At 41.8% G+C, this 15,320-nt stretch overlaps 1 protein-coding gene across 3 annotated transcripts in view; it reads right to left on the minus strand.

The window, feature by feature from the left end:
- The window catches only part of LHFPL3 (LHFPL tetraspan subfamily member 3), a 251,145-nt gene that overhangs the window by 37,735 nt on the left and 198,090 nt on the right, over nucleotides 1-15,320 (minus strand). Inside the window, exon 3 of one of the 3 annotated variants that reach the window (XM_064656784.1) lies at nucleotides 1,203-1,230. The exons of 1 other annotated variant lie outside the window; for it this stretch is intronic. In XM_064656784.1, the coding sequence (XP_064512854.1) occupies nucleotides 1,214-1,230 (17 nt within the window). In that variant the 3' untranslated portion in view covers nucleotides 1,203-1,213. Of the gene's footprint in view, nucleotides 1-1,182; nucleotides 1,231-15,320 lie in introns of all 3 variants that reach the window. One more of the 3 variants, XM_064656783.1, reaches the window with a different exon arrangement.

Below are 15,320 nucleotides of genomic sequence, written 5' to 3' on the forward strand. Positions count from 1 at the left end.
GCTGCAAGTGGTTGAACTGGGTATACTGAGACTAATAATCAGCAATTGATAATCTCCATTTTATTATCCAGAAAAGTGGAACAGTGGCCAGCACACTGATATATGGTGATCTGGTTTCGAATGATGGCTTACAGCATAGCTTAAGTTATTTTAGTGGCTTCACTCTAATCCCCACCTGTACAGTCATGAAATTGTAGGATCATTGACAACTGTAAGTAGGAAGGGACTTCTGGAGGTCATGTATTCCAATTCCCTTCTCAAAGAAGGTTCAACCAGAACAGGTTGCTCAGGGTCATGTCCAGTCAAGTTCTGAGTATCTCCAAGGATGGAGATGACACTACCTTGCTGGGCAACCTAGTCAATAATTGACCAGACTTATGACAAAAAAAACCCACCAGCATGCTTAAAATATGAGTGACAATCCTGGGAGAAGAGAAGGTAGGGAATAATTGAGTTCTGTCTCTCAACAACAGGCAGCACCAGAAGACCTGTGTGGATAAGTATGTTCCAAGCTGCTGTGATTGGTCTCACCTTCACAAGCTTTACATACACTAAGATTAAAAGAAGTATATAAACACAGGAAAACATAATATTTGCCTGAATCAAAAATAGTCTTTTTTTAACAGAGACTGTGAAAACAACATTTGTAATCTGAAAGTGTCATCTGTCACACGAAGCAAGAGTTTGACAACAGAGGAGTCGTCACAAAGCATTCACATTGCGAAGGCACAGATGCTGTAGCAGAGCCAGCTGCACTAGTACCAGCCTTGACTTCTGAAAAAGGCAAACTGGGAGCTGCTGCTTTCCACCAGCAAGCACAGAAGGGTCGATTCTGTTCCTGACCCATTTGAATTGCACACTTCGACATTTCTACCTCAGATTTCTAAACAACCATATCCAGTGGGGTCCTGATCCTAGCAGGTACTTCTGACGGTAACTCAAGAATGACAAACACAGCTTGCAGATTTGCCACTAGCAGCTGCCACAAGCTACTGAAAAAGGCGGAATATTAAGGCTATACAAACCCAAAGCTGAGCTGGGAATATAAATGAAACACATGTTGCTGAACATGCTGCCTAACATCAGAAACACGAGACAACAGCAGAAAGCCATGCAATGTATTTTGGCAGAAGCGCGCAAACATTTCACAGCTTGTCCCCTGGATGCCATGCTCACACTTACGTTAGTCTGTGTCATACTACCTTAACTTGTTTTAAGCATTTCCATCATCTGTGAGGTAGGGAGGGAAAAACAGAATAGTTAAGGTATAATCAAATGAGATCTTGCACATCATAGTATAATTTGTAAACAATCTCATTATTGGCAGTAGTGTGAAGTGTGAATGGTTTCTGTCTCAGTTTATCCAGACAGGGAACTTTCTGAAAGCCAGGTGAGTGATTCTATGGATTATTAAGGAGGTAAATAAAAAAAACAGGATTAACAGAGAAGAAATAGTGACAGAACATAAATGCACACATAAACAAGCGACGAATTTTTGTGTCAGTAAGATGCATTTTTTTGCTGTCATGTCAGAATGAAAGCACCCAGTGACACCTTTTGATCATTGGGAATTTTAAACACTATGTTTATCTAGCTACTCAAAAAATATCTGAAAGAAGAGGCAAAATTAAGAAACAAATACCTACAAATCATTACAATGAATTAGATCAAAGATAAAACTGTATCAGTTATCATCTCAGTATGTACAGATCTACAAAAGTTTTTCTGCTAGGGGGGAAATTGCAGTAATAAAATAAAAATTATAAATCTAGATCTTGTTGATATACTGCTCATAATTTTTGATTATACTTCCAAAATCATAGGTAGCATTTGAAAGACCCAGCCTACCAAATCCTTAGATACACAAACTTTCCTAATGGCTTGGATGTTAAGGTTAGCCATACATCGTGCTTTTAATTGCGCACCCATGGAGGACTGCTCCAGTGAAATCTTGTGCCTATGATGCCCTGAGAAAGCCCAGGGGAACTTAACAATACTTTGGATTTCAAAGTATCTTCAGTCACCTACTGCAATTTATTGTGAATTTACAGTACTATGTATAGTGCATAAACCTTTCATGTCTGATGAGGACAGATACTAAGTCATCCAGAAGCTGAAGGATTTTTATCAAGAAAAGAAGTGTACTTCTACATCTACACATTACACTACGGAACAGCTAAAAATCCATAACAAGATGGAGGAAACAAGATTACCTCCTGAGAAGGTGGCAGAGTAATCAATTGGCCTAAACTTCTGCTATTCAAGAGGAGCCTCAAAGGAGATGCTAAAATATATAGAATTTGAGACACTATCTTAAAGCAGTAATTTCTTAACTAAGAACACAGACCAATGGTTCCACTATCAGTTGAAAACTGTTCTGAAAAGAATTTAAGGACTTTAATGTGGATTTGAGATATAAATCACAAATAGTCAAAATATCATCAGAGTTGTATTTTCTAGCTGAGTCTAATGCAGAAGAGCTGCAAAAAACAGCAAAGAAATGAGAAATAGCTGGAAATATCTAAACGCATTGATTATGTGATTGGCATGTCCCTGGTGAAAATAATCAATATATTAACTTTTCTGAAGAGTCACAGTAGGCAGTAAGGAAAAAAATGTTTGTGTATGTCTGTATATACTTTTTTTGGAAAAAGAATTTGTTTGGTTTCTGTGTTTCTTGAGAGCTGTGACTGTTTTGTATACTCGTCCTGGAGTGGCTCCATTGGCTTGTCTCTTATTATTTCAGCAATGCAACATGGAACGGATAGAGGTGCTCAAAGATATGCACCCTGGATGAGTACTGAGATACAAAGCAAAGCAGCTGTCTCATTTATAATGCTGGAAAAAAAGCGACGTAAAATAGCTTATTAAACAAGTGATGGTGATTTTACTATACTGCTATTTTATTTTGATCCTTCTGCACTGCGAGAGCAAACGATCAGGAATTTGTAGCGATGTAATCATTCTTGGCTCTCTGTCTCCCTCCGGCACATCCTGGTTAAGTTGAACTGATGCTGTTTTGTGCAAATTAATTGGCAGTTGTTACAATTCAGGACTATACCGATTGGATACACTCGGGAAATACCCTAGGAAAACAGATTCCTTATTCAAGTGCTGACAAAGGCTCCCAAGCGCTCCATGCTCTGCCATTCATCAGACAGACAAGCTTTCCCCAGGATTGCCCAAGGATGTCCCCGCCTGTCCAGCCCTGCAGGACACACAGTCTGTGCCGCTGCCTCAGGACATGGGAATGCACAGTCCCTTCCCTAGGATGCCATGGAGAAGACTAAGGGGAGCTCGGGCACTTATTGCCTGTCCCATGGGCCTTGGTTTAGGCTCACCATCCCCATAGGGATGAAGACTTAGTTATCATCCAGTTAGCATAAAGCACATGTAAGTAGAGTCAATCTCATTGCTCAAGTGTCCTGGGGAATCTGCACACATTTATTGTCCTGGGCAACATCTTCTCTCTGCAGGAGACACTCCTGCCACCCTCTTAATTAAGGGCTTATTTAAGCCATTTTTCTCCTCCATACTTAAGTGTTATGCAGCTGCAGTAGGAATAATTTCTGGCACTTCACTGGTTAATAAACAACATTTTCCTTTGGTTGGAGGTAAAACTCTTGTCCACCCTTGAGTTCCTTCTCGGCACCTTTCATTGAGAGATGTTTTCCTTTCACTGAGCTTTTCTTTCTGCATCAGCCTGGACTTCAAAATACACATATAATATAGGTTTCTAAGCAGGTTAAGTGTATATAGTACATGTCTGTCTCCTGAGCAAGTCCAGCCATGGGAATGACCTAGCACTTGTGGTGCCCTGGGAAGGCTGATCCCTAACCCCTTTTCTTCACTAAACTGTGATGATGCGTGTGAGATACTGGCAGGCTTATGGCCATCTGGGGATGTGCCCACATCCTTGTTTTTATAAGAACATTTCTGAAGTGACTTTCCCAGTTACTGTGCTTGTTCTAGCTGCTACTGAGTAACTGGGGGGCCAAGCAGGAGCTCAGCAGGAATAACGTCCTTTCTCCATCGTACCACTGGCATGGACATCCGGCTCCCAGCACAAGTTGTTTCATGCCACAGTGCTGCTCCTATTGCTAATGTAGACATTGCCTGATTGAATCCTGCTGACTTGATTGATTCTACTTAAATTAATATGATTGTATGAAAAAAGTTGATTGATCTGGCTCTAAGTGGCATTTACTCCACCATGCTATTTGGCACATAAATCAGCTGTTCGGGGCAGTGGTAACCGTTTTGTTACCAGTGTGAATTTAGGAAAAATCCATTAAAGTCAATAAAGAAAGTACATACTTACAGTGGAATAACTGATATTAGCACTTGACTGGTCTTATTTAGAGCAGCCTTGCTCTGGAGGTAGTTTAAAGAGATTCTTCTGTCTTTTGGGATCCTTGAAGTAATCAAGTTCATTATAATCCCTTTCTTCCAAAATATCGTATGAATTATGCATTTGGTTACATAGTTGTAAATCTGCATATAGCTGTTTGTACCCAGTGATAAAATATTCTTTTAGCTTTTTTAATGGTTACAGTAAAATTCTCCATGATGTACATCACAAATAGTATTTTCAGCTAGAAATATTGATGACATCTTGCCTATGGCAATGAACAGGTTTTAATACAACAATAAAGCATGCCCCTTTTTCTTAATTAGTCTCCATTGATTAAACATGCAGATTATTTACAAAAAGCCTAACGCCATGGAAAGGAAGAATAACTAATGCAATGGCTGTATTCCCAGGATCACATGCAATTCATCTCCACTAAGCTAGCTGAGCCTCTATAATCTCAAGGCATTTATGAAATAATAAGGAGAAAGCTTTAGGTTAAGCATATTTAGTAGGAAAAGTATTTGTTTAATTTGTTTCTTATGATGAAATTCTCCTATTCTTGAGGGAAAATGAAAGCACTCAATGAGTTAAAGCCATAGACATCTTGCAGTAAGATGTAAGAAGCCTTGTCAGATCACTAATGGAAACAATCTTTATGATGCTGAGATTTTGTAACTTATAATTAAACTTCACAGTCCAGCCCCTGTAACCTGTATCATCCTCACATGCCCTGTTTTACACATCACAGCAATTAGTGAAGCATACAGTACACATTTAGGTGAAGGCTTTCTGTGAGGAGCTGGTGATGTAGTGACTCAGCAAGGCATCAGAAGGCATTTGCTTGCGCTAAGGCTTTGTACACCTCTGTGGGGGCTGGACCTGTCAGATTAATACAAGGGGCTATTTTTGTAACATCCAAAAAGTTTCTGCTGTACATCAAAGTGCACTAGCTGCTTATTTTAGATGACAGCAACTCTTACATTTGTCTTCACAACACAGCCTTTAGCAATTTTTTGGTAGGTACATCTCCAAAAAAAACCTTTCCTGTGAACCATTATGTAGAAGGAGGGCTTCCAAATTGAGATCATCAGAGACATTTTAATGTAGTGCTTCAAACACTCCAGTAAATTAACAGCCCATATACCAAAGGTAAGTAGCAGTCATGGCAACAGGCTACCTGGGTATTGGGGAGTACTCTGAGCATGTAATTTGGGACATGAACATCTGGATTCGTGCCCTGCTTTTCTGCTGAGCTGGGGTTTGGCCCCAGGCAGTGCCCAGAGCCTCCTGAGAGGCTGTGCTCTTCAGCTGATCTGGTCTTTTATTTACTGTGTTAATTTTTTCTCCCAGTAACAGAAATCTCACTTTCCTTCCTATACACTCAGTTGTTTCCATTCTTGAAACCAACCTGCCTGAAAGCTGCTGTTTTCCCTGCAGGCGCTGACGCTGGATGGCATGAATGTGGCATGCACAGCCTGCCACAAGCAGAGGGGTTGTGTGTTACTTTTCCTTGGCTACTCTTAAATCTGCCTGTGATGTTTGAGGAACTAATCTGAGCCCATGAGCTGAGCATTTCGCCCTGGCTTCTGCCTCTTTTCCTGTCCCTGAGCTAATGGGATCCTGACTACAAAAGTGCGAAGCAGTGGAAGCTGCGAGGCCCCAGATGTGTCCCCAAGGTCAGAATCAAGAACTTCAAGCAAGTTCTAGAGAGAGAATGGAAATTGCCACTGAAGCCAGGTAACTTCTCCAAAAGTGTCATCATTAACACCTGGCTTTCACAATGTGCTCTTCATTTGTGTACAACTCAGAAGGATATTGTCAAAGAGGTTGCTGTTACTAACTCTAATGGCACAGTGAAGTGACTTGGAAAAGGTGATACCAGAGCCAACAAAGGCACTGAAATTGGAGTGGGCTTTTCTGAGTCATGGGCTGACTCAGCTCTCCTTGCTCCTGTTGCTCCAATGCCACTGGTGCTGCTCCCCCTCCTTGTTTGCCCTTCTGTGGTCCCCTATCAGCTGCCCATCCCTGCTCACCAAAGCACTTACCAAAGTCCCTTAGTTGGCGTGTTCTCCCAGGTCTCACTTGGCAAAATGTAGCTACATCTGCACTTTTCTAAATGGGGATGTATTAATTGCATGCTTAAAAGCTTTGCTGGATGGAGATCTGCACTCAAGAGCCAGACCCACCTTCATTGCTGGAGCCTGCAAGGAGGAGGAGAAGACATTCCTCTCCTTTTCACATGCTGACTGGGAAAGGGGTGAGTAAGAGAAGCAGAGGGAACCCTGACTTGGTTTCTGCAGTGCACTGCTGTCAGCAAAGCACTGAGCAGGGAGGGTCTGAGCACCTGCCTAGATCCCAGAGCATTCCGGGGGGAGCCAATAACAAGGCTGAGCTGAGAAGTGTACTACATCTTAGTAGTTCTGTCATATTTTTTAATAAAAACATTTGGAGAAAAGGTTTCCCCATTGACTTCTGAAAAAATAAACACCTGAAAACCAAACATTTTTTTTTTATGCAGGCAGCTATTAATAGTAGTGGTAATATTAGTTTTATGCTATATTAATAATTACCCACATAAAACACATTGTTGGGTTTTTAGTAGGAATTGGGTATTAGCAATAATAATACTTTCATCTGAGTAGCTCTTTTGTTTGCAAAACATGCCAGTGATGGTATCTAAGTGGCACAATGCAGAGGTGCTGGAACCTCTATTAACTAAGCTATTTAAAAGCACCATGTTGTGCCTGTTATTATAAGAACACAGCATTTAACACCCTGTTTAAAGGAAACACAGTTTCTTCCATCTTTTCCTGACTGAAGCTTATCTCCATTGTTTTCTCAGAGAAGCAACAAAAAGTTTGGACTTAATCTATTTAATCATACCTTCAATTTTCATCCCTTTATGTTATTATCATCAATGCATGATTTTTAAAAGATCTGTTCCTGAAGATATTTCACTCATCAAAAGGTTTGGTTTTGCTTCTTAGCAAAAGCAGTTTATATAGTAAACTTCCCTGTAGTATAGAAGACAAAAATTTCTTTGCTGAATCACTACAGTAATCAGGAATCTCAATACTTATCTCTATGGCAGTTGGGTGAGGTCTCTTTTAGTTTCTTTCCGTTTTAGGTTGCTGCTTTTGTTTTGGGTGTCCCTAGACTCTGAGTACGGCAGCATGAGCTGAGGGTTCTCACCATGGCAGCTGTAAGAATCATTGATTTTTTTTTTGGTTCAGCAGCAGAAACAGAAAAAAAAAAGATTTCTGTCAACCTTTTGAAATGAAATTAATTTCAGACCAACAAAATACACGATTTGAGGGACATAGTATAAAAGTAGAGGAAAAAAAAGCCTGGCATCACAAAGTGGAAGAATAAAGTAGAGCAGCTATTCTTCTCTGACCCGGTGTTCAAAGGAGAGATGTTCACTGAGGTCAAAAACACAGTCCGTTACAAGCAGAGATTGGAGCCAAAGCCCCTCTTTTACTAGAGATGTTCTCTAGCTCCAGCCAGAGGTCATCTGAAATAAGATGTTCTCCAGCTCTCCTGCTGTGACTATTTTATATTTCATTGCAACTGTACAAATGCTCAGCAGTTGAGCAGAGACACAGCACCCTCGGGTTGTAGCTTGGTGGCAATAGCCAGTGAAGCCATTTACACCAAACTAAATCATACTGAAAGAACAGATTTCAGAAACATTCCCCAAAACTTCCTTTCAATGTGATGGATGAGCAGCAGTGATGGCTCCTCTATCCCGGGCAAGGGAGGGCTAGAGCCACTATTGCTGAATTTGATCCAAATTCATCAAGAATTGTTATGACCCCAAATTAAATTTTTAAATTATTAAAATAACTAAAAATGATGTTTCTAAATGCTGTTCACCCCTTCTGAACATCAATCTGCACACTAAAACACACTTTTTGTGACAGCACATGCCTGTGAGCTCTGTCTGCACACGTAGGAGGGCTGCTGGTGAATCTTTGTGAATCTTTCAGTTCCACCAACATGGTGGTCAAGACAATGCCACGATTTCAACTGACCCCCTTCAATTTCCCGGTCTCTCTGTCAGCCAGCTCCAGCCTGTAGGATCTGCACATTGATGCTACTTCACTAATCTCACAGGTTTAGGATAGAAGTCCCAAGGCTGTATGTCAGCTCTCTCATACACATTATTATTTTTGTATCTAAATCTTCTTTAAATATTGGGCAGACTCTTTTCATAGCTGAGTAGTCATTTCAGTAAGTGTGGCAGTTGATTTACAGTTTGTACAGTGTACACTTTCTGTACTGAAGCATAAAATTGAAAAGCTTATGTCAAATTCATTCATACATGGACACGCTCAAGAACAAATTAATTTTAAAGCACTCAGAGGGTATATAATGTTTCTATGTCATGCTTTACAAATCTATAAAGTAATTTATAACATAAAGTCTACTTTAGAAGAGAGCTGCAGTAGAACAGATAACAGAGTGATTTCAATCTAAAATATCCCAGTGCTACACTCCCCCAGATATCTGCAATTCAGATCTGATAGGAACCATGAGTAATCACTTTCTAAAGCAAAATTATTATACAAGAAAAGGCTCTCAGTGCAATGTCCTCTTATGAAACCAGGCTATTCTAGGACAAATTAAGTTTTCTAACCATCAGTATGCAGCACACTAGATAAGGGGTCAGATTTGGATCTCAAACTAGTACAAATCAGGAATCACAGTCATGCAGGATCAGGATAAACTCGTTTAGATGGATACTGGATAAATGCTGTGTGCAACTGTAATAATAGGGCCATTGTAATTAACTTCAAGAGAGTTTCCACACCATGAGAATAGATGTCTTCATGCTGACCTTACTGTTGTGGTCCTTCTCTTCTGGATGGCATGGCCCACAGAGGGTACGTCTGCACTGGGCGCGCCTTCCCTGTGCCATCCGAGCGCAGGTTCCTTGAACATCCTTCCAGTGCTTTGTGTTTCGGAGGGCCACCAGCTTCTTTCTGCTTTCTACAGCAGGAGCTGGGAATTGCCAGCACTGCTTGGCACCAACCTCTTGCTGCACGGGACCAGGGGACCAAGAAACAAAGAGAGAAGCACCTCTCTTTGGTCACAGCCAAGATCCTTCTCCTCTTGCTGCAACATCATGCCTGTAAATTCCACCACACTGAGCACTTATTATTAGCAAATGTAGAAGGCAATCATCAGAAACATTCAGTGACAAGCAGTCACCAAAATTCAACCCTGGGGTGAGCAGCTACAGCTCCCCTGGAATTGCAGGCTGGCAGGAATGGTGCTGAGTCTAAGGAGCTGGCTCTAGCCAGCTGGTGTCACAGCTACTCCTGCTACCTCCTGGTATCATTGTGTCTGCATTTTTTTCCAGGGGCATTCCTGCTCTCTCTGCAAGCAGCAATTTAATATATTAGCAGTACAAGGAGTAAAATATGCAGCAATGGCTGTGAATTGCTGCCATGCACCTCTTCCCACTATTCATCCCACTTGGCATGTATGTGGCACCTGGGTAGCTAACTCTGTAATTTGGACACAGGTAGTGCGTTCTCTCATCTCCTCAGGAGAAACAGAGACATAATCAGAATTTAGAGTGACTTCTAAAAAGTGCATATTTCAAAGGTAAAATTGCAACATAAAGCATTCAGAGAAACTATAAGCCAGGTACCACCTGTGTGCAGAAGCGGGAAGGAAAATATAATTCCCTGTAACAGCCAGTGGTTGCAGACAAAAGGGTCTAACTCAAAGCAGCTGTTCCTAGTCCTCGCATCAGAGGGAGGAAGCCCTAGTTGCAGTCCCCCCATGCAGTGAACTTTGAGATATTTATAAAAAGTGGAACAGCTTCCACAGTGCAGGGCAATAAAAGTCACCCCAGCAGAGCTGGGTAGGTAACCAGTCAGTACAGCACAGCCACAGTGACTTGGGAAGAAACCCTGGCTGTGAGGAGATGGGATCGTCCTTCGACACAGACATGCAGGCCAGGGGTCCCCATGGGGCTGGGTGGATGATCACACAGGATGGAAGGGCCGAGCCTTACCCTTGTCTTCTGCTGAATGTTGGGACCAGGCTTCTCAAAAATAGCTAATGACATTAGGTGCATTAAACTTCTCAGCATAGGAATTGGTTTTGTTGGACATTCTCTTTTTGAAGGTCAGTTCAAACTGGGTCCCCCAAAAGTCTTTTTGAAAAGGTCAGCCATTGCCAGTCTCCTATACTGCATTCCTTCCTCACAGCCTCACAGCTGCCACGTTGCTGACACATGTGGGGGAAGAAAAGTCCTTATTCCAGCAGGAAAGGCCGAAAAAGGAAGAACTATTAGTCTGAAATTCTGCAACGAAAGAGGAAGATTTCAAAGGAACCCAAAGAAAACTTGCATTCAGCTCAGTGGGAATGCCTTAGGTATAGACTTCACCTATTTCTTTGTAGAAAGCCAGTTAGTTCTTCAAACTTAACAACTGCTTTAAACAAAGGGACTCCTAGAATTTGCTTTATCATCAGAAGGCAACGGCTGACAGCCAGGAAGCACAAGAAGCAGTGGGGTGCTGGAGGAGCCCTCCCCAGCCACATTACAGCCACTGCCCCACTGCAGTGGGGAGGCAGCTGTACCAAGTGTTCTGCTGCCTGCTGTGCTGTTTGCTGAGTGCTTTGCACACTCCTGTTTGCAGTTGCTAATAAATACCTCCAATGTTAATAATTTGCACTGGAATCTTCTGTGACTTCTTTCTCCCTCAGGTTGCACTTTTTTCTTTAGAGTTTCAGCACAGCAGTTCAGCAGTTTTTGAGAACTCGTATCATTGCCTAAGGAGTTCCTGACTCCTTAGGAGAGGAGACAAAATTCATCAGCTTTCCTGTGGCTGTCACAGTAGTACTGAAATATTAAATAAATGGTATTTGGATCGAGGTTTTCTGGATTTTGATTGTGAAAATCAGTCATAAAAACCTTGACAATCAGATGTCAGTGTAGACATATACCACCATTGCTGTCTGTGCAGAGCACTCTGGGGCTCTTAGATTCACAAAGTGGTGATAGTGTGAAGACATGATGCTGCAGCATCAACCTTTTAGGGATCTCACCCTCCTCAAGTATTCACAAAGCAGGATATAGGTAGACAGCTTGCAGCATGAGGGGAGACATGGGTTCCTAAGCTTGGCATCCAGGAAAGCCAATACAATGCAGAAAGGCCATCTGTGCTCGATGACAGAAAATGTAAAGGCCAGGATGCATTTGAAATGAAAGCCTGCTGAGCTCTGCATAAAACACTGAGGAAATGCTCAGCTTTTCCTGGTTAGTGGAGAGCTTCTTCTACTCAAGAGCTTTTCTGTGGACCCCTGCTGTTTCCTTCCCTTGTATTCCAGGAAGATAGTTATTTTTTCTCCTCCTTTCTACTGAATTAAATCTTTTCAGGTGGCTGTCAAGATGAAAAGTCTGCCAGGACTTCTCACAGCTCCCCTGGAGACCTCTGGAGGGCCAGGAGGGGAGAAAACCTTGATCCCTGGCTGTGGGCCAGGAGGGGACAAAGCCTTGGTCCCTGGCTGTGGTACCTGTTCCTAGCCAAGGCTGCCTCCTTTGGCCATGTGCATCTTCAGATTTGCAGTGTGCTATCTAGGATTTCGGGTAGAAGGGAACGCTCCCTGGAAATTGCCAAGTCTTCTGTGCACACCTAAATAAAAGTCTCCTATAGTTAGGTCCTCCCTCTGTGTGGGCAAGGGAATTATCGAGTAAATGGTTGTGTAAATGCCAGAAAAATGCTGATTAGCAAATTACATTTGTTTGTCTCTAACACTGTCATCACTTTCTCAGTGAATTGATGTGGAGGGGTTTCTCTCTTGAACTGGCTCTTTAATTGCTCTGCTAACGAGGCAGGTAGGGCGCCTGAGTAAATAAGCACTTGCAGAGTGCTGCGATTATGGCTGGAGATTGCCTCCAGCTGCCAAACTAACACAGTGAGAGTGAAGCCTGCAGCACAGACAAACATTTTGCTACTGCCTCAGATTTCAGATTAGCTTATATAAAATGTGGACTTATGCAATGTATATGCAATATAAAAGACTTTCTAAGGTGTTTGACTTGATATTGCAGGGTATAACACTGGCACTATGTAGGTTTAATAAAGCACACAGGAAACAAATGAAGAAGTGCTTTTCCTGAGCACATTGGACAATAAATCATCATCATTAAACAGGAGTGTTCCTAGTAGGGTTGGATAGAGGTTTTCCTAGACCTAAAACTTATCAGCAGTGCAGATGCTACATTAGATCATGACTGATAAAATCTGTAGCTTGCACAAGAATCAATGTTATGTTTAAACGATGAAGAGAAGGCAGTTATATGAGACCTGTTGCTTGATCAGACAAATTCACTGTTTTTATGTACAGTCAAATACAGAGTTAATCTCCACAGAAAAAAGAAATAGCAGCTGCTCTAGTTAAGTACATTTTTTTCTCAAAAGGATTTAGAGGCCAAACAAGAGGCCAAAAACTCAAGTCCTCTAATAACTGAGAAAGCTAATGAGACCTTGGCTGGCCAAACAGGGAATGCTGAGATGGGAGGCAGGAGTTGAGGCTGACAGTGCTTTCTGCAGTGTTAGCATCCACTGAGGATGCTGACAAACTGTGAAAGAGGCAGAGAAGAACTACAAAAGTGGGCCAAGGACTAGAGAAGGCACCTAATGGGGTGAGAGAGGTTTAAAAAGCACTGTCTGTCTAGCTTATAAAAAGGAAGATTGAGAAGTCTTGATTACAGTGAATAACTCTTCATCGGGAGAAATGAGCTCTTTAATCTGGTGCAAAAGGATGAATGGTTAAAAGCTGAAACCAGATATAAATGAAGTGGAAATTAGGCAAAACATGTTAATAGTGAGGGTTGGAAACAAGCTGCTGAGTGGAGAAAAGGAGTCTGCAGTGCTTGATGAAGATGTCTCAATGTTTTTCTGAGTGACAATTTTCTTATGTATGTATAAGTTTCAGTCCATGCCAATATGGGCACAACTGGGTGATTTAAAGAGTGGTGAAAAAATCTAGTTGTGTCTTCCAGCTTCAAGCTCTGGGACCCCGTATGAGCTGTCTGGAGGAGCATAGGGATGTGCATGTCAGCTGTGAGTCTTGCAGGGTGAGGAGGATCCTGTTTGCTCTTTCTCCCCTTCCATCAGGATAGTCATACCAGGAACCAGCGCCGGCATTTAAGTCCTAAAAGCCTGGCTGTCTGTGTTTCCAAAATGCCTTGCAGCACAATGAACCTCTTGATTGTCTGTTGAAACTGTTCCTAGAGCAGAGGGGACAGCAGGGCATTGCAGTGGGGATCACGGTGGCTCCCAGCTGTTCCCAGCAGGGTGGGCAGCTCGAGGCACTGAGCCAGGCTGACACAACTCTAGGGGGTGCTGCCTTCTCCAGGGAGTTTATTCTAGAGAACAACCTGTGTTCTCATTCTGAGAGAGTTTTCTATCTGAAACTCAATATTTTTTCTTCACTGAAATACATATCCTCCCCCTGCTCTGTCTCCCCACCTTCCAGAGTTAAACAATTATTTTTTCCCCGGTGGATCACCAACATCCTTCAAACACGTATTAGAGAGCTTCACTCTCACTTATGTGGTGAGCTCAGCTGTGCATGCTCTGTCTGTATGTCAGTTCTGCAACCTGGACTAGAAACGCTGTGCTGTGGCTCTGCCTTTGCATCCAGCAAATGGTTCCCAATATTATTAATTATAATATTCAGTCTGTGGTGGGATTGGACTCAACAGAGCTAAAAGGCTCAAAATAACGTGGGTATGATGTCACCTGTAGCAAAACAATAATCCCCACCTTCTTTGAAGCTGATTGTAGCTACTTTTTAGCCCTTTAAGTTGACAGTCTTATGACAAGATGCTGGCAAAAATTAACTCCCACACTTGGCTTTGCAACAGGAAGGTGAATGTGCTGTGGAACGTTTCAGGCTTTCATCAATTTATCTTTGGCAAAATGCATGTCTTCAGTGAGAGGAGATCTAGGCTGGGAAAAAAGCGGAGAATGCTGACACCCTATCATGATGCTTCTAGACTTTTTCAGGATGGAGAGTCCTTTACTCAGCATTTAAAGAAATTTTCAAAATCTCCATATGGTTACTATAGGAGAGAGAAAGTCTGAACAGTGATAGCAATGGTGGATCAGCCCTGGGAGAAGAAAGATGTGTGGACTGTGGTTGAACTTGCAGTGCCTTGCATTAAGCCAGATCGCATATCCGGGACCCTTGAGGATTCAGCCCTTGGAGAGAGTAGCTTTCTTTCAGTTCATGAACGGTTCCCAAATAGTTACCTCCACTGACAAGCTGCAGATCATGGATGTTCAGCAGGCAATTGCCTGGTCTCATGATGATATAGTAAGAAGTCTAAGATCCTGCTCTCTTCTTAGTCCATGCTCCTTCCTCCAGGACCTCCATATATTTTTTTGCCATTACTTTCCAGGAAAAGCAGTTTCTGTAGCTGCTCTTGGGATGCAAGAGTTACATTCTTGAGTAATACCACTCAATAATGTGTGGTTAAGCGTAGTAATATTTCCTTCTTTTTTCTTTTTAAGAGGTAGAAAGAGGTAATAAACAGTAAAACTAATATGTCAGTGATGTGTTTTCAAAAGGATGGAGAATGAGTTATTTGACAGAAAACTGGAAGACTTGATTGCATTCTCTGTTGTGAGCATCTACAAGTTTGGCTGTAGTATAATCCTTTGACTTTTTTACTATTTTCCTAATTAAGCAATCAGAAGTGAGGTGCAAATAAGACACAAAGTCCACATTTGCCGGCAATTAGAAGCATAGCATTCTGGCTGATAGAGATGAACATTTAAATCAGCTGATTCAGCTACTCTTAAACAAAATATTTTGTTTTTATTGCTAACTTGAGCAATAAAGAAATCAATAGAGACATCGGGATAAAATATTTGGAATTGCTAAAGACAAACGGAGAAGTGGGAATAAATGACAATTACAAAAAAAATCCAAACCC

The sequence above is a fragment of the Pseudopipra pipra genome, chromosome 5 (assembly GCF_036250125.1).
Source record: "Pseudopipra pipra isolate bDixPip1 chromosome 5, bDixPip1.hap1, whole genome shotgun sequence".
In the NCBI taxonomy this organism is placed as follows: Eukaryota; Metazoa; Chordata; class Aves; order Passeriformes; family Pipridae; genus Pseudopipra; species Pseudopipra pipra.